This window comes from Salvelinus fontinalis, chromosome 12 (assembly GCF_029448725.1).
Source record: "Salvelinus fontinalis isolate EN_2023a chromosome 12, ASM2944872v1, whole genome shotgun sequence".
NCBI classification, from domain to species: domain Eukaryota; kingdom Metazoa; phylum Chordata; class Actinopteri; order Salmoniformes; family Salmonidae; genus Salvelinus; species Salvelinus fontinalis.
This window is the reverse complement of record NC_074676.1, coordinates 24,734,060-24,759,325: the sequence shown is the minus strand read 5'-3', so window position 1 is coordinate 24,759,325 and position 25,266 is coordinate 24,734,060. Positions and strand designations below refer to the sequence as shown.

General features: G+C 44.4%; 1 protein-coding gene across 8 annotated transcripts in view; it reads left to right on the top strand.

The window, feature by feature from the left end:
• LOC129867042 (FERM domain-containing protein 5) overlaps positions 1–25,266 on the top strand; it is a 123,289-nt gene that overhangs the window by 90,498 nt on the left and 7,525 nt on the right. For 3 of the 8 annotated variants that reach the window (XM_055940150.1, XM_055940144.1, XM_055940148.1), the window contains 13 exons: positions 1,054–1,158; positions 2,059–2,101; positions 2,444–2,464; positions 2,937–3,015; positions 9,201–9,298; positions 11,422–11,545; positions 18,256–18,343; positions 18,580–18,668; positions 19,426–19,489; positions 19,715–19,806; positions 23,183–23,257; positions 23,978–24,046; positions 24,186–24,292. In XM_055940150.1, the coding sequence (XP_055796125.1) occupies positions 1,054–1,158; positions 2,059–2,101; positions 2,444–2,464; positions 2,937–3,015; positions 9,201–9,298; positions 11,422–11,545; positions 18,256–18,343; positions 18,580–18,668; positions 19,426–19,489; positions 19,715–19,806; positions 23,183–23,257; positions 23,978–24,046; positions 24,186–24,292 (1,054 nt within the window). The other 5 variants (XM_055940145.1, XM_055940151.1, XM_055940147.1 and 2 more) reach the window with 5 other exon arrangements.

Here is a 25,266-nt window from a genome sequence, read left to right as displayed (position 1 = left end):
ATGATCGCTCAATAAGGGATCATAGCTTTCACCTGGATTCACCTGGTCAGTCTTTGTCATGGAAAGAGCAGGTGTTCCTAATATTTTGTACACTCAGTCTATGGAAGTACTTTAGTGCCAAAAAAGGGTTTAACTCTAAATCAAAAAGCAAAAATGTTCCTTGGTATGACCATCGGAAAACAATTACATATGTTAGCTTAGTTTAAACCCGGGACCTTAATGAATGCCTTTAAATCATATGCAATTGTTCTCAGCATAATATACTCTATATAGTGTATATAGTGTATTATGGGTTTGACCAATCATCATACCTAAACTGTGTGATACTTGGTTAACCTTCATTAACCTTTAGAAAATAGGTGCGGTAACACACCATTTGTCTGTCTAAATGTACAGGCCTAGAGGTACAGTAATTTTAAGGAGAAGAAACATTTGCATTAAACTCAGTGTAGAGGGTCTGGACTCAATAGGGAGGCTGGGTTAGTCCATAGGAATTGCACCCGTGGCTGTGCAGAATATAGGAGACCGACGGGGGCATCAGATGTGTAGGAGAGAGTCAGTGGAAGAGTGTGCCCACTGCGTCTAGTCCTCTGTGCCACTGTGTGGTGTGCCAGACTGCTGCTCTGAGGGCAGCGTGCCCACACGCAAGCAAGGGAGGGTCACAGTCCATCAGTCTAACCCAGCCAGATCTCAGCACACTTAATCCACTCTCTCATTTTTTCTCAGCTATGGAGGGCTTCTGGCCCAGACTCAGCAGATGGCTGTGGTGGCTGTCATCAATATTGGATAAATCCTAGATATCTCTACAGGTTCTGGGAAATATGAAGCACATTTATATATCAGTAAATTACCTCCCTCTTGCCCTTAATCTCACACTCAAACTTTGGCAGAGGTTCTCCCTCATGTCCTAATGGAGTTGTTGAGTCCCTGGAACACTTATGTCCTTTAAGTGGGGGTATTTCCTCGAAATTGCCTGCTTACAGTAGTTTGTTGTGCTCTTTTCTTGTGTTTTCTGTCAGTTCCTCATGTTATTGTTTTCTCCTTGTCTTGCAGCGGGATGCTAAAGGACAGTATCTGTTCGACCTCATCTGCCACCACCTGAACCTACTGGAGAAGGACTACTTTGGCATCAGATATGTGGACCCAGACAAGCAGCGGGTGTGTGTGTGTGTGAGTGCTTGCGTGCGTGCGTGTGTCTGTGTGTCCGTGTGCTGCATGAAGCATACTGCAGTAGAGGTGACGGTTCAAAGAGATACAAGGCCAGATTGAAGATGTATGTTATTTTCTTTCTTTCATAACACACCATATTCGAGTGACACTCATTCCATCAGCAGCAGCAGAGCACTAAAAATAGCTTGTAGCTGCACTGCTTGATTCATAAAGAATTAACATGTGCTCAGAGTGGGTGTTTTAGCCACAGAGACAAGACACAGGTCCTGCTGATCCTGCATTACCAAAGAAGAGAGGGGCTTGATGGAGTTAATGTTCCCAGAAGGACAGGGGGGTGAACCAGGGCCTGATATACTGGCAGAACCAGAGTTACCTTCAGCACTGAGCCTAGAGAGCACTGCCGCAGTGTGTCTGTCTGTCTGTCTGTCTGGCCAGGCCCAGGCATACTGGTGTAGTATCATCTGATACAACATCCATTACTGTCATTTATAGACAAAGATTTAAAGTCTTTAGGAATACACTGTTTGTACATATTTATAAATATTTCTTTGTTTTTTTTGTATTTTTGGGCCTTCACTGTTCAATTTGCTTCAGCATGATGTTGATTTAATTATACAAATCAGGACTTGATAGCATGAATGGTGTTGGTGTGTTTTAGATCCGAAGCTGACATGACATGACACAGGCTTTCACACGTCTTTAGATGAATGGTCATTCCTGTCTATTGCATTTAACCTGCTAGCTTTTGTAGAGTGATATGGAGTGATATGAGCATGGTGTCAGGAGTAACAGCTCAGCTCAGCTGTAGTTAAGGCGGTAGAAGCAGGATTTTCAGACGTTTCACTTTTGTCACACTTTGATCATGTGTCTTTTTTGTTGTTGATGCAGCATTGGTTGGAGGTCACAAAGTGTATTGCCAAGCAGATGAAATGTAAGTATTTTGAGTGTCTTCCGGTTCATGCTATGATCATTCTGCCAATTGAGCAATTATAGTTATCATCACCATGGGGTCTCTAATGACACATTATGTAATTTGACTAATGGGTGGCAGGTAGCCTAATGGTTAAGAGCATTGGGCCAGTAACCAAGAGGTTGCTGGTTCAAATCCCTGAGCCAGCTAGGTGACAAATCTGTCATGAGCCCTTGAGCAAGGCACTTAACCCTAATTTCTCCTGTACATGGCTCTGGCTAAGAGTGTCTGCTACAATGTAAATGTAATGATTGTGCATTTGAATACAGATGGTAGGAAGTTACTGTATTATGATTTCAACAGATCAAGATTCTCCATTTGACTGTGAGTATGGACAGAAAAGATGAACTGTCCCTCAAAAAAACTCAAATAAATCCTAGCAGAAGATAATCCACACTAAGGTCTCTCACCCACTCTCTTGTCTTTGCAAATCATCATGAACTGTGTCTTGCTAATTGTGGATACAGAGTTTAAGTGAGATTCCGTTAACCTAATCTACTGTATACTGTGCTATGATATGAAGTAAAGATCGAAACTCATTTTCATTTATGGTAGTAATTTTTCAGTGCCACCTTCAAAGATTGCTTAATTAATGGGTTCTGTTTAAATTGAGTAGCCATTTGAAATGCTAATATGTTAACTGAAATGGTTTCATCAATTCATGTTAGCACTATGTTAGAACACTTTTGCAAGGTGGTGCTTTTAGAGCATTTTTTTCAGTTAATCATTTTAACTGACCATGAAATGTTCCTGACTATTTTGTTCTCCATTGCTGACTCAAGCCTTTGTCCCCCAGCCCAGCCTCCGTTCACCATGTGTCTCAGAGTCAAGTTTTACCCTCCTGATCCCGCTGCTCTCAAAGAGGAAATAACCAGGTAGGATTTTTTTGACGCTCAGCAAAGTAAAGAAATGCCAACAACCACTCCCCCAGCCACCACTCTGGGTTCCTCTAGTACAGGTATTCCCAAACTGGGGTACGTTTCACTGCCAAAAATAAAATGAAACCAACTAGTGTTCAGCGAAATAACAACACAATGTCAAATACAGGTAGCCTATAAAATAATTAACATCCAATCACATTAACCGTTACTCTCTCGCGGGAAACTTTCACTCTTGCGCAGACATTTAGAAACGAAACATGACAATTTGAAAAATAAGCCACGGGAGTTTTTGGAGCGAGAATAAAGACGACTTTCGAGTAGTAAGACATGTATAAAAGCAACAGATACCATGAATAAGAAGGGGCTAGAAGCGTCTTATATGGTGAGCTACCGAGTGGCTAGGACAGGCAAGCCCCATACTATTGTGGAGGACTTAATTATTCCTGCTGCCACGGATATGGCTGGGACAATGCTGGGGAAAAGGCACAAAAAACTATTGCATTATACAATGATATGGGCAGGGAACATGTAACGCTTTTAAAACATACAGAAGTGCGTTGGTTATCAAGGGCAAAAGTATTGACACGTTTTTTTAAATGGGGAGACAAGTTTAAAGTTTTCTTTACTGACCATGATTTTCACTTGTCTGATCGCTTGCATGATGATGAGTTTCTCACATGACTGGCCTATCTGGGTGATGTTTTTTCTCGCCTGAATGATCTGAATCAAGGATTACAGGGACTCTCCACAACTATATTCAATGTGCGGGACAAAATTGAGGCTATGATTAAGAAGTTGGAGCTCTTCTCTGTCTGCATTAAGAAGGACAACACATAGGTCTTTCCATCATTGTATGATTTTTTTGTGTGCAAATGAACTCAAGCTTACGGACAATGTCAAATGTGATATAGCGAAGCACCTGAGTGAGCTGGGTGCGCAATTATGCAGGTACTTTCCAGAAACGGACGAAACAACTGGATTCGTTATCCCTTTCATGCCCTGCCTCCAGTCCACTTACCGATATCTGAACAAGAGAGTCTCATCGAAATTGCAACAAGCGGTTCTGTGAAAATTCTATTTAATCAGAAGCCACTGCCAGATTTCTGGTTTGGGCTGCGCTCAGAGTATCCTACCTTGGCAAATCGTGCTGTTAAGACACTGATGCCCTTTGCAACCACGTACCTATGTGAGAGTGGATTCTCGGCCCTCACTAGCATGAAAATTAAATACAGGCACAGACTGTGTGTGGAAAATGATTTAAGACTGAGACTCTCCAATACAACCCAACATTGCAGAGTTATGTATATCCTTTCAAGCACACCCTTCTCATTAACCTGTGGTGAGTTATTCACAATTTTTGATGAACAAATAAGGTTTTATGTAAGATGGATAAATAAAGAGCAAAATTATTGATTACTATTATATTATTATTTGTGCCCTGTCCTATAAGAGCTTTTTGTCACTTCCCACGAGCCGGGTTGTGGCAAAAACTCACACTCATTCTATGTTTAATACATTTATTGTATCGCTTTCAATGATGGCAAAAAAACACAATTTGAGTGTGCGCTGACCCTGGTGCTAGAGGGGGTACGCAGCTGGAGGTTGAATGTTTGAAGGGGTACGGGACTATAAAAGTTTGGGAACCACTGCTCTAGTATAAAGAAGAAGTAAGGTAGAGCAGCTATGGTTTGGTGTATAACATCTTTTAATAACTTTTGCCTTTTCAAAAGCAGTTTCAAAGTACCCTCTGCTTATCACATTTTCTCATACTTTTCTTTTTCTCCAGAAGTGTTTGCCTGCTGAATGCACATACAGTATTTTTAGTTTTTCTAGTCATTATTGAAGGGCCTCCATAATAAAACAATTCTGAGCACTTTGTGTCTAAAATAGTGCGATAAATATTAAAAAGAGCCTTCCTAAGTAAGCTGGCGGGCGAGCCTGTTCTCAGAAATGTATGCTAAATTGGGAGGCTGTGTAGCTGGGCTGTGCTCTCAGTTGGTCTCTCTGGCCGGCTGACTGGCTGGCTGTTGAGGGAAGGCAGGGAAGGAGGAGGACTGAGGGTCAGTGACGGCTAGCAGACTCCTCTAAATGATACATGATTAGCCCCCAGCTAGCTCAGATTGGAATCATTTTTGCACAGTTCTTTGCCTGACTCCCTCATCCCCTGTGCAGTCTGCAATGAGGTCACCCAGAAAAGCCTCTCTGTGCCCTCAATAGGGCCTTTAAACACCCTCTGATACGCTCTGATTTCTACCTCCTGATGATGACATCAAAGAAGCAGGTACAGTGCATTCGGAAAGTACCCCTTCACTTTTTCCACATTTTGTTACATTACAGCCTTATTTTAAAATTGATTCAATAGTTTTTTTCCTCATCAATCTACCCACAATACCCGATAATGGCAAAGCTAAAACAGGTTTTTACAAATTTTTACAAATTTTTATAGAATTTAAAAATGGAAATATCACATTGACATATGTTTTGAGATCCTTTACTCAGTACTTTGTTGAAGCACCTTTGGCAGCGATTACAGCCTCGAGTCTTCTTGGGTATGACGCTACAAGCTTGTCACACCTGTATTTGGGGAGTTTCTCCCAGTCTTCTCTGCAGATCCTCTCAACCTCTGTCAGGTTGGATGAGGAGCGTCGCTGCACAGCTATTTTCAGGTCTCTCCAGAGATGTTCGATCAGGTTCAAGTCTGGGCTCTGGCTGGGCACTCAAGGACATTCAGAGACTTGTCCCGAAGCCATTCCTGCGTTGTCTTGGCTGTGTGCTTAGGGTCGTTGTCCTGTTGGAAATTGAACCTTCGCCCCAGTCTGAGGTCCTGAGCGCTCTGGAGCAGGATTTCATCAAGGATCTCTCTGTATTTTGCTACGTTCATCTTTTCCTCAACCCTGACTAGTCTCCCAGTCCCTACCGCTGAAAAACATCCCCACAGAATGATGCTGCCACCACAATGCTTCACCATAGGGATGGTGCCAGGTTTCCTCCAGACGTGACGCTTGGCATTTAGGCCAAAGAGTTTCAATCTTGGTTTCATCAGAGCAGATAATCTTGTTTCTCATGGTCTGAGAGTCATTTAGGTGCCTTTTGGCAAACTCTAAGCGGGCTGTCATGTGCCTTTTACTGAGTGGCTTCCGTCTGGCCACTTTACCATAAAGGCCTGATTGGTGGAATGCTGCAGAGATGGTTGTCTTTCTGGAAGGTTTTCCCATCTCCACAGAGGAACTCTGGAGCTCTGTCAGAGTGACCATTGGGTTCTTGGTCACCTCCTTGACCAAGGCCCTTCTCCCCCGATTGCTCAGTTTGGCCGGGCGGCCAGCTGTAGGAAGAGTCTTGGTGGTTCCAAACTTCTTCCATTTAAGAATGATGGAGGGCACTGTGTTATTGGGGACCTTCAATGCTGGACTTTTTTTTGGTACCTTTCCCCAGATCTGTGCCTTGACACAATCCTGTCTCGGAGCTCTATGGACAATTACTTCGACCTCATGGCTTGGTTTTTGCTCTGACATGCACTGTCAACTGTGGGACCATATATAGACAGGTGTGTGCCTTTCCAATTCATGTCCTATCAATTGAATTTACCACACGTGGACTCAAATCAAGTTGTAGAAACATCTCAAGGATGATCAATGGAAACAGGATGCACCTGAGCTCAATTTCGAGTTGTTTTGTCATTAAGTGGTATTGTTTGTAGATTGATTAGTAAAAAAAATTATTTAATCAATTTTAGAATAAGGCTGTAACGTAACAAAATGTGGAAAAAGTGAAGGGTCTGAATACTTTCTGAATGCACAGTACGTGTGCAATTGAGTATGAGTGTGTTTCTTTTGTCTGTGTATCGGTACGTGTGTTTGATTATGTCTGTTACAATGTGTGTGTATGTGTTGAAAGGAGGCATACACACCTAGCCTGTTTCATATGAGGTGTTCGACATCTCATATTCATTACTGTCTAGGGATTCATTCACTTGGGTGTGATGAAATGAACATAGAATGCTGAATGCAGATAATGAATTGTGTGGATTGTGTATGTGTGAGAGGTTCTGATGGAGTGGGAGAGGGAGGGGAACAGGGGAGTGAAGGCTGAGGAAAAGAGAGATAGAGAGAGAGATTATGAGAGTGGCAGGGAGGGATAGACCACCTCATCTAGTTGGAGGTCAGGGAGAGGAACAGTAAAAGGAGGGTAAATGATATAAATCAATGACATGTCTTTTTCAATATTGTTTCCTTGTTAATCAAATACTGAAAGGATACTGTATAATATATAACACAATGGTTAGACCACACAATGAGGGAAGAGGATAGGGATGGGTAAAATATTCATTTCAATTCACGGCTGCCCTTCAACAAATCTACCGACAGCAGAAGTGTGAAAGGCAGATAAAAAGACAAAATAAATGTAGGGCAGAAAATTGGCAGGGTACAGCATCGGTGATTTACTGGTGTCACCCAGAGAGAGAATGCGAGGTAGTTTTTTGAACACGTATGGCTCCTTAAGTGATATGCTATCAACTGTTGTGGAGCTGGTCTAGATTACAAAGTTACAGCCGAGCACACGTGTCTTTTCGCATTCACATGGGTTCTCCTGGACTTATTTTGGTGTTGGTTGTGTCAAGTTCGTGTCAGGGGAATCTGGGGTCCATTTGGTCGTCTCTCCAAATGGTCCATTAAACCGTTTCTTTCACATGTTACATTCACTTTCAGAATCTTTAAATGGGCAAACCTGTACAGAAACCAATGCTAACGCCTGCATTGTTCCAGGTGTTAGTCTCAGTCTGCAGCCAGTGCAGCTGCATTGTTCCAGGTGTTAGTCTCAGTCTGCAGCCAGTGTAGCTGCATTGTTCCAGGTGTTAGTCTCAGTCTGCAGCCAGTGCAGCTGCATTGTTCCAGGTGTTAGTCTCAGTCTGCAGCCAGTGTAGCTGCATTGTTCCAGGTGTTAGTCTCAGTCTGCAGCCAGTGCAGCTGCATTGTTCCAGGTGTTAGTCTCAGTCTGCAGCCAGTGTAGCTGCATTGTTCCAGGTGTTAGTCTCAGTCTGCAGCCAGTGTAGCTGCATTGTTCCAAGTGTTAGTCTCAGTCTGCAGCCAGTGTAGCTGCATTGTTCCAGGTGTTAGTCTCAGTCTGAAGTCAGTGTAGCTGCATTGTTCCAGGTGTTAGTCTCAGTCTGAAGTCAGTGTAGCTGCATTGTTCCAGGTGTTAGTCTCAGTCTGCAGCCAGTGTAGCTGCATTGTTCCAGGTGTTAGTCTCAGTCTGCAGCCAGTGCAGCTGGTGTATCTGGCAGACAGTGCTGCTGTGTTCTGGGAGGCCCTGGTCCCATCTGGGTTCTAATCTGTAGGCTTAAACAGAAACACAGTCAGTCGACAATAGCAGCAGTTTGCCTCAGGACCTTCCCTACCAAACCCTGTCCCCAAAACTAATTTAAACATCCTTTCCCCAGAAACAGAAAGCACATTTTGTGCAAAATCTATAATTTTTTATTCAAAGCTGTCACGTTCCTGACCTATTTATGTTAGTTTTTGTGTGTTAGTTGGTCAGGACGTGAGGTTGGGTGGGTATTCTATGTTATCTGTTTCTATGTTGGTTTCGGTTTGCCTGGTATGGCTCTTGATTAGAGGCAGGTGGTTTGCGTTTGCCTCTAATTAAGAGTCATATTTAGGTAGGGCATTCTCACTGTTTGTTTGTGGGTGATTGTCTCCTGTGTCCGTATGTTATGTTCGTACCACATAGGACTGTAGCGTTTGTTTGTTTCGTTTTCGTTTCGATGTCGTCTGTTACCTGTACGTAAGTTTATGTTTAGTTATGTAAGTTTATGTTCAGGTCTCGTCAACGTCGTTTTGTTATTTTGTAGTTTTGCAAGTGTTTGTTTCGTTTCGTGTTGCCATCTTTATCGTTGTGTTAATAAAGATGGCTTATTTCCCAAAGCCTGCGTTTTGGTCTGAGGATCCTTCTCTCCTCACCTCATCTGAGGATGAGGAGAGCGTCACTCGTTACAAAAGCACCCAAGGGAATCTGAAAATCAACATTCTTTTGAGTTTGTCAGTGGTGATGTCTTGCCATGTTGTTGTTTTGCAATAGATCTAAAAATATGTGTCTGTAATATTGATGAATCTCATTAAAGTAGACGTGTGACTGAGTTTCATGACCTCTGACCTTCTTTCCCCTCTCTGTTCTGGTCACAGATATTTAGTCTTCCTGCAGATCAAGAGAGATCTGTACCATGGCCGCCTCCTGTGTAAGACATCGGATGCGGCCATGCTGGCTGCCTTCATCCTGCAAGGTACAGTGACAGGAGTTGACAGGCTGGATTTGCCTGCCCCACTCTCTGGACTGTATTTTCAAATTACTTTTCCCCTGCCAGTCACCCCACCATCGAGATAAATACCAGCCAGGAAAAAAATACCTGGATTGTAGTGTAATCAGTTTGTAACACAAATTATATGTCCTGTGGGTTTCTTACCTCTGTATTGACTGATCTCTACTGTATACTAAAAAGTATGAAATTAGAATTTCATGCAGACAACATGTGCACCGCCATACTAATTTACACTGTCAAACCATAGCTGACAAATAAAGATGGGACGGCTGATAAGTAAGATCAATGCTTTGAATGCATAAACATGAGGTTGTCGTGCTAGGTTATTAGGTCTTCAACATGATTATCAGGCATCTTGCTATCAGCACTATCGTTAGCTGTTTAAAATCAAAGCAAATTGTATTCGTCACGTACACAGTTTACAGCAGGTGCAATGAAATGCTTATGTGCTTGCTCCCTCAACAATGCAGTATTATTGTGTGTAAGATTTGGATGTGTGGGTAGTCAGTGGAAATAACCTCTAAGGTGCAAATAGTCTCTAAGGTGTAGGTCTATGCAGGAAGACATCTAGGGATAGCTGTTCAGCAGTCGAATAGCCTGGTGGTAGTAGCTGTCAGAGCCTGTTGGTCCGAAACCCAATGCTCTGATACCGCTTGCCAGATGGTAACCGAGTGAACAGTCTAAGGCTCGGGCGACTGAAGTCCTTGATTATCTTTTGGGGCTTCCTCCGACACCCTCTGGAGTAGACGTCCTGCCTGGCAGGGAGCTCGCCCCCAGTGATGTATTGGGCCGTCCTCACCACCCTCTGTAGAGCATTCTGGTTGAAGGTGGTGCAGTTGCCGTACCAAGTGGTGAAGCAGCCGGTCAAGACGCTCTCGATGGTGTAACTGTAGAACTTCTTGAGGACCCGTGGGCCCATGACGTATTTCTTCAGTTGCCTGAGGTTGAAGAGGCACTGTTGCGCCTTCCTCACAACGGTGGTTGGTGTGATTGGACCATGTCAGGTCATCTGTGATGTCCAGGCCAATGAACTTGATGTTTTTGACCCTCCCCCCCTCTGTTTCCTGTAGTCCACGATCAGCTCCTTTGTTTTGCTGACATTGAGGGAGAGGCTGTTTTCCTGGAACCACTCTTGACAGGGCTCTGACCTCCTCCCTGTAGGCTGTTTCATCGCAGTCAACGTCAGGCCCACCACCAGTGTGTCATCGTTAAACTTAACGATGGTGTTGGAGTCATGCGCGGCCACGCAGTCGTGGGTGTACAGGGAGTACAGGAGGGGGCAGACCACACACCCCTGGGGGGCCCCCCATGTTGAGGGTCAGCGTGGCGGAGGTGTTGTTGCCTAACCTCACTACCAGAGGCGGCAGGTAGCCTAGTGGTTAGAGTGTTGGGCCAGTAACTGAAAGGTTGGTGGATCGAATCTCTGAGCTGACAAGGTAAACATCTGACGTTCTGCCCCTGAACAAGGCAATTAACCCACTGTTCCTAGCCTGTCATTGTAAATAAGAAGTTGTTCTTAACTGACTTGCCTAGTTAAATAAAGGTTAATAAATAAATAAATAACCTGGGGTCTGCCTGTCAGCAAGTCCTGGATCCATTTGTTCCTTGAGCTTAGTGTCAATGGTGTTGAATGCTGAGATGTAGTCAATGAACAGCATTCTCATGTAAGCATGGAGCTCACACACAGTAGACCCTCTTAAAACAGGCAGGCTGTATGTTTGAGGGGTACAGCGAGCGAGCCAAAGTCTGCAGAAAGTGCAGTATCAGGTCCCTTGGCAGGTGCCCTTGCTCTGTTCAGGAGGGGCTGCTGTTGAATTAAAGATGTGCTGCCTGGTCACCTCCTTGTCCTCGCTCGCTGGGGGAAATAATTGTCAGGGACTTTAGTGCTGCATGAAGTCACAACAGCAACCCTGGGCCAGTTTAAAATGTTGTCATTTCAGAGCTCTGCTGCCTGTGATCCAACACATGGAATGATGTGGATATTAGACATATTACTGTATATACTGTATGTAACCATGTAGGGTTAGAGTGTTGTGCTGTGAAATGCTATATAATTTCATGAACATTTTTCTATCTCTGTGTTCCAGCTGAGATTGGGGACTATGACCCTGGGAAACATCCTGAAGGATACAGCTCTAAATTCCAGTTCTTTCCAAAACATTCAGAGAAGCTGGAGAGACGAATCTCAGATATACACAAGACAGAATTGATGTAAGGACCAATCCACTGTTCCTGGGTCTCTCTCAACCACTCACACATGCATGCACGTTCATGCATACACACAACATTCAACCTATAAGACAACTCAAAGCACTTACAAGTGATTCAACTTTTATAGCACTATTCATTTAAAATAAATCTCAAAGCGCTGTAATTGTTATCGTCTTGTAGACTAGTTCCTTCACCCTTTTCTCAAACATTTGTTTCATCAAATGGAAAATCTTCTAAAGCTTGCAACTAGCAGAAACAGGTAGTTAGACTGGCTAATGTCCCTCTGTTATTTAAGGGTTTTATAGAAAGCAGGGTTGAGATGGTGGAATTGTCTTGAGCACACAAATGAGTACTACCTTTCATTAGTACAGTCATTAGTGTACTAATGATCTGGTAGGGAGTGCAATGCAGCACACCTAATGAAGTAGGAGAAGGTAGTGTGCACACAACGCACACACACAAACATGCACACGCATCACTTTCTCTGCCAGCAGGTTAGGAGATTAAGCATCACTGAGGGTTTCTTCATGATTATACACAGGTTAGCAGATTAAGCATCACTGAGGGTTTCTTCATGATGATACACAGGTTAGCAGATTAAGCATCACTGAGGGTTTCTTCATGATGATACACAGGTTAGCAGATTAAGCATCACGGAGGGTTTCTTCATGATGATACACAGGTTAGCAGATTAAGCATCACTGAGGGTTTCTTCATGATGATACACAGGTTAGCAGATTAAGCATCACTGAGGGTTTCTTCATGATGATACACAGGTTAGCAGATTAAGCATCACTGAGGGTTTCTTCATGATGATACACAGGCTGTGACAGAGACTTACCACACTGATCCTTCACTCTCTCCCTCAGGACTCTGAAGGTCATGTGATTGAGGCCGCATGGATAATGGTTTAGCCATAATGAATGAGCTATTTATCCTTCCGCAAGTCACTTCTCCTTTGTTTAAACCATAATTAGTATGAGATAATGTGCTCTATAGAAATGAAAATACATTGAAACATGGATCAGACATTTTCACTTTACCTCAGAGGTGATTTGAAGGTTCTTTAATGTTTGTTGCCATTACTGAGTGCTTTGTCTACACTGAAAAAAAGGTGCTTCAGTATCTAGAACCTAAAAAGGTTTCTTTGACTGTCCCCATATGCGAACCCTTTGAAGAACCCTTTTTGGTTGTAAGTAGAACCTTTTTGTTTCCAGGTAAAACTCTTTTGGGTTCCATGTAGAACCCTTTCCACAGAGTGTTCTACATGGAACCCAAACGGGTTCTACCTGGAACCAAAAAGGGTTATCCTATGGGGACAGCCGAAGAACCCTTTTGGAATCCCATGAACTGGTCATGGCCATGGAACACACTTTATACTGTGGAAAGCATGGAGGATGTGACTGCACCCAAATGAGTGTAGTCTGGGGTTCATATTAGCTATCCAAGGTGGCTTAGCAGTTCAGACGTCTTTTTCCGTATTGTCGTGTCGTATCCTGTATATATATATATTTACACCTTTTCTTCACATATCTTTTATTTATTTTATTATCCAAGAACTCAACTACAAAAGCTTTCCTGCAAAAGCTTTCCTGCAACCCGCTTCACCAATTACAATAAGTATTATTCACCTCAATCTGAAAATCCATCGTGGAAGATAGCCAGGGGCTAATTCAGAAGCTAGCCTGAAAGCTAACCAGAAGCTACTCCGATAGCTAGCCAGAAGCTAATCTGTAGCTGCCCCGAAATTAGCCGGTTTGCTGGCTAGCGTTGGTGTTTCAGCTGCCCACGTTTTGCGGTCATCAGCTATTCCTTTAGCTCGATAATCTACCGGCACTTTTGTGCAACGCGACTCGGACCTGAGCATTCCGGGACTTTTTTTCTCTCAGTTTCCCCGGATTCCAACCGCAGGCTCTGGACACTTGCACCTTGATTTCGCAGCTAGCTAGCTGCATACCGTGTGACTATTGGCTTACGTCGACCCCGGAGCAAACTCAAATCATGCTGGAGCTAGCCAGCTGAGGAGTTCCATCACCATCCGGACCCGTTTCTTTTGTTGCTGCTGCAGATACGGAACCCCACCGGGCCTTCACGACTGACTGCCGACGTTATCTGCCCGAGGGATTTATCCAACCGGCACCTCCGTCCCGACGTTACCTGAACGCTCACCTGAGGCCCGCTAATCGTTAGCTGTCTTATCGGCTGCTATCTGAACAAAACCCCACTACACGGAACCTACCGACGGAAACGCACGAGGTATCTACAAACAGACCTCCATCCTATGCTGCTACCGATAGCCATATACCCGGCCAGCTGTCTGGATCGCCACGACCCCAACCAACCTCTACTCACTGGACCCTTACTGATCACTCGATTAAGCATGCCTCTCCTTAATGTAAATATGCCTTGTCCATTGCTGTTCTGGTTAGTGTTTATTGGCTTATTTCACTGTAGAGATTCTAGCCCTGCTCTCTATACCATATCCAACTTCTCAGTTCCACCACCCACATATGCGATGACATCACCTGGTTTCAATGATGTTTCTAGAGACAAGATCTCTCTCATCATCACTCAATACCTAGGTTTACCTCCACTGTATTCACATCCTACCATACCTTTGTCTGTACATTATTCCTTTAAACTATTTTATCGCCCCCAGAAACTTCCTTTTACTCTCTGCTCTAGTAGCTCTAGGCGACCAATTCTCATAGCTTTTAGCCGTACCCTTATCCTACTTCTCCTCTGTTCCTCTGGTGATGTAGAGGTGAATCCAGGCCCTGCAGTACCTGGCTCCACTCCTATTCCCCAGGCGCTCTCTTTTGATGACTTCTGTAACCGTAATAGCCTTGGCTTCATGCATGTTAACATTAGAAGCCTCCTCCCTAAGTTTGTTTTGTTCACTGCTTTAGCACACTCTACCAACCCGGATGTTTTAGCCGTGTCTGAATCCTGGCTTAGAAAGACCACCAAAAATTCAGACATTTTTATCCCCAATTACAATATTTTCAGACAAGATAGAACGGCCAAAGGGGGCGGTGTTGCAATCTACTGCAAAGACTGCCTGCAGAGTTCTGTTATACTATCCAGGTCTGTTCCCAAACAATTTGAACTTCTACTTTTAAAAATCCACCTCTCTAAAAACAAGTCTCTCACCGTTGCCGCCTGCTATAGACCACCCTCTGCCCCCAGCTGTGCTCTGGACACTATATGTGAACTGATTGCCCCCCATCTATCTTCAGAGCTCGTGCTGCTAGGCGACCTAAATTTGAACATGCTCAACACCCCAGCCACCCTACAATCTAAGCTTGATGCCCTCAATCTCACACAAATTATCAATGAACCTACCAGGTACCACCCCAATTCCGTAAACACGGGTACCCTCATAGATATCATCCTAACAAACTTGCCCTCCAAATACACCTCTGCTGTTTTCAACCAAGATCTCAGCGATCACTGCCTCATTGCCTGCATCCGTAATGGGTCAGCGGTCAAACGACCTCCACTCATCACTGTCAAACGCTCCCTGAAACACTTCAGCGAGCAGGCCTTCCTAATCGACCTGGCCGGGGTATCCTGGAAGGATATTGATCTCATCCCGTCAGTAGAGGATGCCTGGTCATTTTTTAAAAATGCCTTCCTCACCATCTTGAATAAGCATGCCCCATTCAAGAAATTTAGAACCAGGAACAGATATAGCCCTTGGTTCTCTCCTGACCTGACTGCCCTTAACCAACAGAAAAACATCCTATGGCGTTCTGCATTAGCATCGAACAGCCCCCGTGATATGCAACTTTTCAGGGAAGCCAGAAACCAATATACACAGGCAGTTAGAACAGCCAAGGCTAGCTTTTTCAAGCAGAAATTTGCTTCCTGCAACACAAATTCAAAAAAGTTCTGGGACACCGTAAAGTCCATGGAGAATAAGAACACCTCCTCCCAGCTTCCAACCGCTCTGAAGATAGGAAACACTGTCACCACCGACAAATCCACTATAATTGAGAATTTCAATAAGCGTTTTTCTACGGCTGGCCATGCTTTCCACCTGGCTACCCCTACCCCGGACAACAGCACTGCCCTCCCCTCTGCTACTCGCCCAAGCCTTCCCCATTTCTCTTTCTCCCAAATACAGTCAGCTGATGTTCTTAATGAGCTGCAAAATCTGGACCCTTACAAATCAGCCGGGCTAGATAATCTGGACCCTTTCTTTCTAAAAATATCTGCTGAAATTGTTGCCACCCCTATTACTAGCCTCTTCAACCTCTCTTTCGTGTCGTCTGAGATCCCCAAAGATTGGAAAGCAGCTGCGGTTATCCCCCTCTTCAAAGGGGGGGACACCCTTGACCCTAACTGCTACAGACCTATATCTATCCTACCCTGCCTTTCTAAGGTCTTCGAAAGCCAAGTCAACAAACAGATTACCGACCATTTCGAATCACACCACACCTTCTCCGCTATGCAATCTGGTTTCAGAGCTGGTCATGGGTGCACCTCAGCCACGCTCAAGGTCATAAACGATATCGTAACCGCCATCGATCGGAAACAATACTGTGCAGCCGTATTCATTGACCTGGCCAAGGCTTTTGACTCTGTCAATCACCACATCCTCATTGGCAGACTCGACAGCCTTGGTTTCTCTAATGATTGCCTCGCCTGGTTCACCAACTACTTCTCTGATAGAGTTCAGTGTGTCAAATCGGAGGGTCTGTTGTCCGGGCCTCTGGCAGTCTCTATGGGGGTGCCACAGGGTTCAATTCTTGGACCGACTCTCTTCTCTGTTTACATCAATGATGTCGCTCTTGCTGCTGGTGATTCTCTGATCCACCTCTACGCAGACGACACTATTCTGTATACTTCTGGCCCTTCTTTTGACACTGTGTTAACAACCCTCCAGGCGAGCTTCAATGCCATACAACTCTCCTTCCGTGGCCTCCAACTGCTCTTAAATACAAGTAAAACCAAATGCATGCTCTTCAACCGATCGCTGCCTGCTCCTGCCCGCCTGTCCAACATCACTACTTTGGACGGCTCTGACTTAGAATATGTGGACAACTACAAATACCTAGGTGTCTGGTTAGACTGTAAACTCTCCTTCCAGACCCACATCAAACATATCCAATCCAAAGTCAAATCTAGAATTGGCTTCCTATTCCGCAACAAAGCATCCTTTACTCATGCTGCCAAACATACCCTTGTAAAACTGACCATCCTACCAATCCTCGACTTCGGTGATGTCATTTACAAAATAGCCTCCAAAACCCTACTCAATAAATTGGATGCAGTCTATCACAGTGCCATCCGTTTTGTCACCAAAGCCCCATATACTACCCACCACTGCGACCTGTACGCTCTCGTTGGCTGGCCCTCGCTTCATACTCGTCGCCAAACCCACTGGTTCCAGGTCATCTACAAGACCCTGCTAGGTAAAGTCCCCCCTTATCTCAGCTCGCTGGTCACCATAGCAGCACCTACCTGTAGCACGTGCTCCAGCAGGTATATCTCTCTAGTCACCCCCAAAACCAATTCTTCCTTTGGACGCCTCTCCTTCCAGTTCTCTGCTGCCAATGACTGGAACGAACTACAAAAATCTCTGAAACTGGAAACACCTATCTCCCTCACTAGCTTTAAGCACCAGCTGTCAGAGCAGCTCATAGATTACTGCACCTGTACATAACCCATCTACAATTTAGCCCAAACAACTACCTCTTTACCTACTGTATTTATTTATTAATTTATTTTGCTCCTTTGCACCCCATTATTTCTGTCTCTACTTTGTACTTTCTTCCAATGCAAACCAACCATTCCAGTGTTTTTTTAGTTTTTATTTTACTTGCTGTGTTGTACTCACTTCGCCTCCATGGCCTTTTTATATTTTTATTTATTTATACATATATCTGTTTGCCTTCACCTCCCTTATCTCACCTCACTTGCTCACATTGTATATAGACTTATTATTTTTTTATTTTTTTCACTGTATTATTGACTATATGTTTGTTTTTTACTCCATGTGTAACTATGTGTTGTTGTATGTGTCGAACTGCTTTGCTTTATCTTGGCCAGGTCGCAATTGTAAATGAGAACGTGTTCTCAATTTGCCTACCTGGTTAAATAAAGGTTAAATAAAATAAATAAATAAATAAAATAGATATAGGAGCTGTAAGATAATTATAGATAAGATCCTCTGCTGCACTCTAGTGGATGGTTCACGTCTTACCACCAACAAAACACCTGTCCAACATGCCTGGCTGTGGAAAATATCCTTGGAATGCTGAGGCAGGTGCCTATTTAAATTTTTTGAGTGTATCAGTAGTTCAAGCCGAAGGGTCGCGGGCATATCTTGATGTGTTTTTTCCATTGATTGTGCTGGAGGTCAGGCTGATACGTTACTCCATTGCTATTGGATGTTGAATGGTTGGTGCTTGATTAAATGTTAAATTTGTAAAGGCATTTGTAAAGGCATTACATTTGTAAAGGCATCTAGGATGGTTGACACACTATCTGCATGTCTGGCCATGTATCCAGATCTCTGTGGTCTATTCAGCATCTGCTAGCTCCGTCTGGTGATCAATCCTCTGTGTAAGGGGAAGAGTTTTGCCACTGTTAATATTATTCAGGCACTTTACCTTTACTTGTTCTTTTCATAGACCTGGCTGTATTGATGTTAAGTATCTTAATCAGACATTGATGCCATATTTGTTGGTGCTCTCTCTCAGTGGCCAGACACCTGAAACATCAGAGCTGAACTTCCTCCAGAAAGCCCAGATGCTGGAGACATATGGTGTGGATCCTCATCCATGCAAGGTGGCCAATTATCACACACTGCTGCTTCAGTTTAAGACATTTTCATTTAAAGACCCTTTTTTCCCTCTACTTGAGCTTTGAGGTCTCTCTTGGTAGAACGGATAACAACTTTCTAAAACAAATAGCAGCATATACAGTTATGTAGTATGTTCAGTGCGTGTGTGTATTTGATACAGGTATATCGAGTATGTATGTATGGTGCCATTATGTAAAACACTTTATTCTGTTTCTGACAGGATGTATCTGGAAATCCAGCCTTTCTTGCCTTCACCCCGTTTGGATTTGTCGTGCTTCAGGGAAATAAGAGGGTTCATTTCCTCAAGTGGTGAGTAGAAAGATTTCTCCTCTAACCCTAAACCAAAATACCCTATCTTGTTATACAGTCACAATCAACAGAGTGTGTCCATCTGTCTCTCTCCTCCTGACCAGAGGGCCAGAATGCATACAGGACTTACAGGAAGGAGTCTCATTATCTTAGCTAGTCGCTACCATTCTGGGCATATGATTCCACAGCCTGTCTGTTCAAAATCAACTTCTTTACAGATTGGATGCTTAAGAGAAAAACATGTTTTCAACCACAACGCAGAAATGTTCATGCATGCAGCAGTGGCTAGAAGAATCTTCGAAGACATATGGATCAATGCTGAATTCTATTACATACAGAAATGTTCATGCATGCAGCAGTGGCTAGAAGAATCTTCAAAGACATATGGATCAATGCTGAATTCTATTCCATACAGCTCCTCTCTTTAAGCCAGTAACCCACTATTTTGGGTAGTGTAATAGTTCAATATGGGTTAGATATAGAAATCCCACCACCTAATTCAGTACCGTATGTCTGTAATACTTACTAATTCTGGCCAAGTAGACAATGTGAATGTTACAACATGTTACAATATTTATGGCTGCTTTGTTGGTTTTACCCATCCCATGTCCCCAGTTTGCCTGGGATATTATCAGAAATGTGTTCTGTCAGACAAACATGGAGCTTTTTGTGTGATCTGTTAGTGGTTGTGAGGACTTTTTAAAGAGCCTCATTGCAGCCGGATGTGTGTGTAACTATCCCCTTTCCTTGTGGGCAGGAATGAGGTGACTAAACTGAAGTTCGAGGGAAAGATATTCCATATATATGCAAATCAGAAGGAGGTGAGAGCATTAATTATTGTTGTGTGTTGGGGGGTCAAGCAGAGAGAGCAGCGCAGCAACATACTGTGACTGTTCTATGCCCATTATACTCCATGATCTAGTCATACCACAGACCAGTGTGTTCAATCAACAGCGGTAGTTACAGTAATGACTCTTGACCCTTGAAACTCTGAGATAAACTGTCAGTTTGTTTTATTTTCCTGCACATTTATTTCTAATGTGCAGGACAAAAAGATCATCTTGACATACTTTGCACCAACACCAGAGGCCTGCAAGCACCTGTGGAAATGTGGAGTGGAGAACCAAGCATTCTACAAGTAAGTGTTGTTCTTCCTCTAGTCTGTAGCTACACACTGTACTCCAGTGTATCTGTGAGAGTGGTCCAAAGGGGGCTCTCCTCTCACCCTGAAGTGTCCTTCTCAGAGAGGGGATGAGACGCGTGGCAACGGTGACCTATTGTGAGTGTGCACTGGAGTGAGGCGGTGAACACCCCACTGCTCCTCCAGAGAAATGAGTACTCCTTCCGTCTCAGCCATGACTGATTGTATGTCCTCTACCCACCACCTCTGGGAGGAGTTAAAATATCACCACCCCCTGCAGCACATCAACACAATGGATGAGGGTGACAGGGAATGATGCTAAGGAGCGTGTGGGCTGAGAGAGTGATCAGGTGATATAAGGACACAGAGGAAGGGGGAGGGAGAAGAGGGAAAGGGGGGAGGAAAGGGCAAACGTAGGGCAGCTCACAGCACACAGCGAAATGGAATTAGTATGATGAGATTTCCGGCTATAGGGCTGTAGATCTCAGTGGGGACTGGTGGATTTTCAGGGACGCCTGGCTCATTGGCACAGAGTTTCATACTGCTGTAATGAAAGCCATCTGTCTATGAGGGCTACATCCCACAGAAACAGACACATGCACATCAGGCACACACCACACATTTATAATTCAGGGCACCATGATCTTTTATCTAATTTTCCCATAGTTATAACTAAGCTATGTCTTACATATAGTATACATATGCTATTATGTCTTAGATATAGAATAAATATGCTATTATGTCTTACATACAGTATAAATATGCTATTATGTCTAACATACAGTATATTATTACACACAGGCAGTTAGGAAAGCTAAGGCTAGCTTTTTCAAACAGAAATTTGCATCCTGTAGTACTAACTCAAAAAAGTTCTGGGACACTGTAAAGTCCATGGAGAATAAGAGCACCTCCTCCCAGCTGCCCACTGCTCTGAAGCTAGGAAACACTGTCACCACCGATAAATCCACTATAATTGAGAATTTCAATAAGCATTTCTCTAAGGCTGGCCATGCTTTCCACCTGGCTACCCCTACCCCGGTCAACTGCACGGCACCCTCCACAGCAACCCGCCAAAGCCCCCACCATTTCTCCTTCACCCAAATCCAGATAGCTGATGTTCTGAAAGAGCTGCAAAATCTGGACCCCTACAAATCAGCCGGGCTAGACAATCTGGACCCTCTCTATCTAAAATTATCTGCCGAAATTGTTGCAACCCCTATTACTAGCCTGTTCAACCTCTCTTTCGTATCGTCTGAGATTCCCAAAGATTGGAAAGCTGCCGCGGTCATCCCCCTCTTCAAAGGGGGAGACACTCTAGACCCAAACTGTTACAGACCTACATCTATCCTACCCTGCCTTTCTAAGGTCTTCGAAAGCCAAGTTAACAAACAGATCACCGACCATTTTGAATCCCACCGTACCTTCTCCGCTATGCAATCTGGTTTCAGAGCTGGTCATGGGTGCACCTCAGCCACGCTCAAGGTCCTAAATGTCATCATAACCGCCATCGATAACAGACATTACTGCGCAGCCGTATTCATCGACCTGGTCAAGGCTTTCGACTCTGTCAATCACCACATTCTTATTGGTAGACTCGACAGCCTTGGTTTCTCAAATGATTGCCGCGCCTGGTTTAGCAACTTCTTCTTTGATAGAGTTCAGTGTGTCAAATCGGAGGGCCTGTTGTCCGGACCTCTTGCAGTCTCTATGGGGTTGCCACAGGGTTCAATCCTCGGGCCGACTCTCTTCTCTGTATACATCAATGATGTTGCTCTTGCTGCTGGTGATTCTCTGATACACCTCTACGCAGACGACACCATGCTGTATACCTCTGGCCCCTCTTTGGACACTGTGTTAAATAACCTCCAGACGAGCTTCAATGCCATACAACTCTCCTTCCGTGGCCTCCAACTGCTCTTAAACGTAAGTAAAACTAAATGCATGCTCTTCAATCGATCACTGCCCGCACCTGCTCGCCCGTCCAGCATCACTACTCTGGATGGCTCTGAATATGTGGACAACTACAAATACCTAGGTGTCTGGTTAGACTCTAAACTCTCCTTCCAGACTCATATTAAACATCTCCAATCCAAAATTAAATCTAGAATCGGCTTCCTATATCGCAACAAAGCATCCTTCACTCATGCTGCCAAACATACCCTCATAAAACTGACCATCCTACTGATCCTCGACTTTGGTGATGTCATCTATAAAATAGCCTCCAACACTCTACTCAACAAACTGGATGCAGTCTATCACAGTGCCATCCGTTTTGTCACCAAAGCCCCATACACTACCCACCATTGCGACCTGTATGCTCTCGTTGTTTGGCCCTCGCTTCATACTCGTCGCCAAACCCACTGGCTACAGGTTATCTACAAGTCTCTGCTAGGTAAAGCACCGCCTTATCTCAGCTCACTGGTCACCATAGCAGCACCCACTCGTAGCACGGGCTTCAGCAGGTATATCTCACTGGTCACCCCCAAAGCCAATTCCTCATTTGGCCGTCTTTCCTTCCAGTTCTCTGCTGCCAATGACTGGAACGAACTGCAAAAATCTCTGAAGCTGGAAACACTTATCTCCCTCACTAGCTTTAAGCACCAGCTGTCAGAGCAGCTCACAGATTACTGCACCTGTACATAGCCCATCTATAATTTAGCCCAAACAACTACCTCTTCCCCTACGGTATTTATTTATTTATTTAGCTCCTTTGCACCCCATTATTTCTATTTCTACTTTGCACATTCTTCCACTGCAAATCTACCATTCCAGTGTTTTACTTGCTATATTGTATTTACCTCGCCACCATGGCATTTTTTGCCATTACTTCCTTTATCTCACCTCATTTGCTCACATTGTATATAGACTTATTTTCCTACTGTATTATTGACTGTATGTTTTGTTTATTCCATGTGTAACTCTGTGTGGTTGTATGTGTCAAATTTCTATGCTTTATCTTGGCCAGGTCGCAGTTGCAAATGAGAACTTGTTCTCAACTAGCCTACCTGGTTAAATAAAGGTGAAATAAAAAATAAAGAAATAAAATAAAATATTGCATGCACACATCTCCCAGAAGGACTAGGCACTAGGCCATAATACATGACAGTCAGGGCGTTGGTTTCCAGTCCAACCTGGGCTTAGAGAACCAGATAGAATATGAGAGGGCTGGAAATAAAGAAGCCCATTGTATGTACTAAAAGTGAGAACAGCAAAGTGAGAATATGCTGTGATGCTGTAGGAGAGAGAATAGGATCAGTCCACAGACTCCTTACAATGTAAAGAGTAAAAAGTATTAACAGCTCCAAAGTTCACCCCTCTTTTCTTTCTTTCCTTTTTCTTGTTTTCCTCTTCCCTTCTTTTCCCCCTTCATCAGGCTGGAGAAGTCGAGTCAGGTGCGGACAGTGTCCAGCAGCAACCTGTTCTTCAAGGGGAGTCGTTTCCGCTACAGGTATAGTCAATTGTGACAGTGAATAGAGGGCACAGCAGAGAGCCCACAGCTGTGCTGTAGAGCTTGTCGCTTAGGAGGGGACCTTAAACCTGTGCCTGACACCTCACACAGTAGGCTAGAGGACACAGACGGGATAGTGTTTTAGTTGCAGGTTCCATTTCATTCTTTTCATATCTGTGAACACCAAAGGGCAAGGGGCGGGAAAAATAACTGGGAATGTGAAACCTTTTAAAGGTTTTATAGTTATTGTGTTTCACCTGTTTTATAGTTATTGTGTTTCACCACAATATGAACTAGAAATCTAAATGTTCAATGGTTTCAAATGGTTTCAAATGATTACAGGTGAGTCCAGTGTGTTATGATGAAAGGTTGAGTTTGTGTTTCAACCTTTGGTTATTTGTTTGATATTGCAGTATTGTCTTGAGACAGTGATTGGGTTAGAGAGTGGGTTCACCAGGTTAATCTAATCTCAGTTCCCATGTACTGAACTGATGCTTCTCACTGAACTGCTGTCAGTGTACTGTGTGGCACTAGGGAGTCTGGGGTCGTGTGTGTGTGTGTGTGTGTGTGTGTGTGTGTGTGTGTGTGTGTGTGTGTGTGTGTGTGTGTGTGTGTGTGTGTGTGTGTGTGTGTGTGTGTGTGTGTGTGTGTGTGTGTGTGTGTGTGTGTGTGTGTGTGTGTGTGTGTGTGTCTGAGCTCAATTATTGTGCTCTATTGTAGTGGACGAGTAGCGAAAGAAGTGATGGAGCAGAGTGCCAAAATCAAACGAGAGCCTCCAGAAATACACAGGTAATATCAATGCTATCCACTAGATGTCAATGGGGGCAGTGTATCATTTCAGATTACAAATATGGGATGTGTGTGCATGTGTGCCTACGTATGTGTGTTTGTGCATGTGTGGACATGTGCATGTTGTGTGTCTCCACAGGGCTGGCCTGGTTCCCAGTAGAAGCTGTCCGTCCATAACTCACGGCCCGCGCCTCACCAGTGTTCCACGCACCCGCCGGAGAGCTGTCCACATATCCATCATGGAGGGTAAGGGTTTGACCTGACACTTGACACACTAGTCCCCTCAGTCAAACCTGGCATTGTGGACAGTAGGGACACAGCTCTGTCAGTTTTCTGTAGCTATATGAACATGTACGGTAGACTGGAGAGTTGTGGGAATGTGTCGCAACGCATTAGTTTGGATCTGGGGTTTTAAAAGTCATCTGTGGATAATTCAATGGAGCAATAAAAGAGGGGAGGTTGTTAAATCCAACGAGTTTTAAATGGATCAGGTTCTTGCTCCTATTTGGGAGCCTGTTATCCCCCTCCCCAGAACACACACGCATATACACACACTGTAACCTGAGCTTGACCATGTCCCGGCTTGTGGGAGTGTTGCAGGTTCTAAGTCGCATGTGTGTGTGTCACTCAGGCTGCTCTATTTCAGTGCCAGCTCTCAGCGCTGGGCGTGTGTGTGAGAGTGAGGGGTACAGTGCCAGTACAAAGGCAGTTGGTGCAACCATCAGTCAGTCCACCTGCCCTGGGGCCTGGGCTCTGAGCCTCCTCACACACAGCGATCTGACCTGCCTTTGTCCCTGAGGCTAACCTTGCAGGCTGACACTGCAGCATGGGCTTGGGTGAACAGGAGCAGCATGACTGAAGGTCACTGGTACCTGTCCTTGTCACAGTTGAGTCCCTGCCTGCCTCCCAGTATGTACACCTGGCTATACGCAGGTCTGGCTCTAGGCTGCTTGCAATGAGTGAGAGGGTCTGGTGCTGCATGTCTCAGAGAGCTATGAGAAGTTCTCACCCATCACCCATCACCCCCTGCCTGTGCTGACTGGCTGTCTTACAGTAGTATTAATACCCCTGCTGAAAATAGCCAGGGCCTTTCTCTCCATGTATGTCACTGCCCTGGGTGGGGCCTGAACAGGGCCAGCGCTGGCCGTCTGAACACTGCTAGAGCAGGACAGTGGCTCTCGCTAGCCCTCATACTGCCAGCCAAGACAGCAGCCATCAGT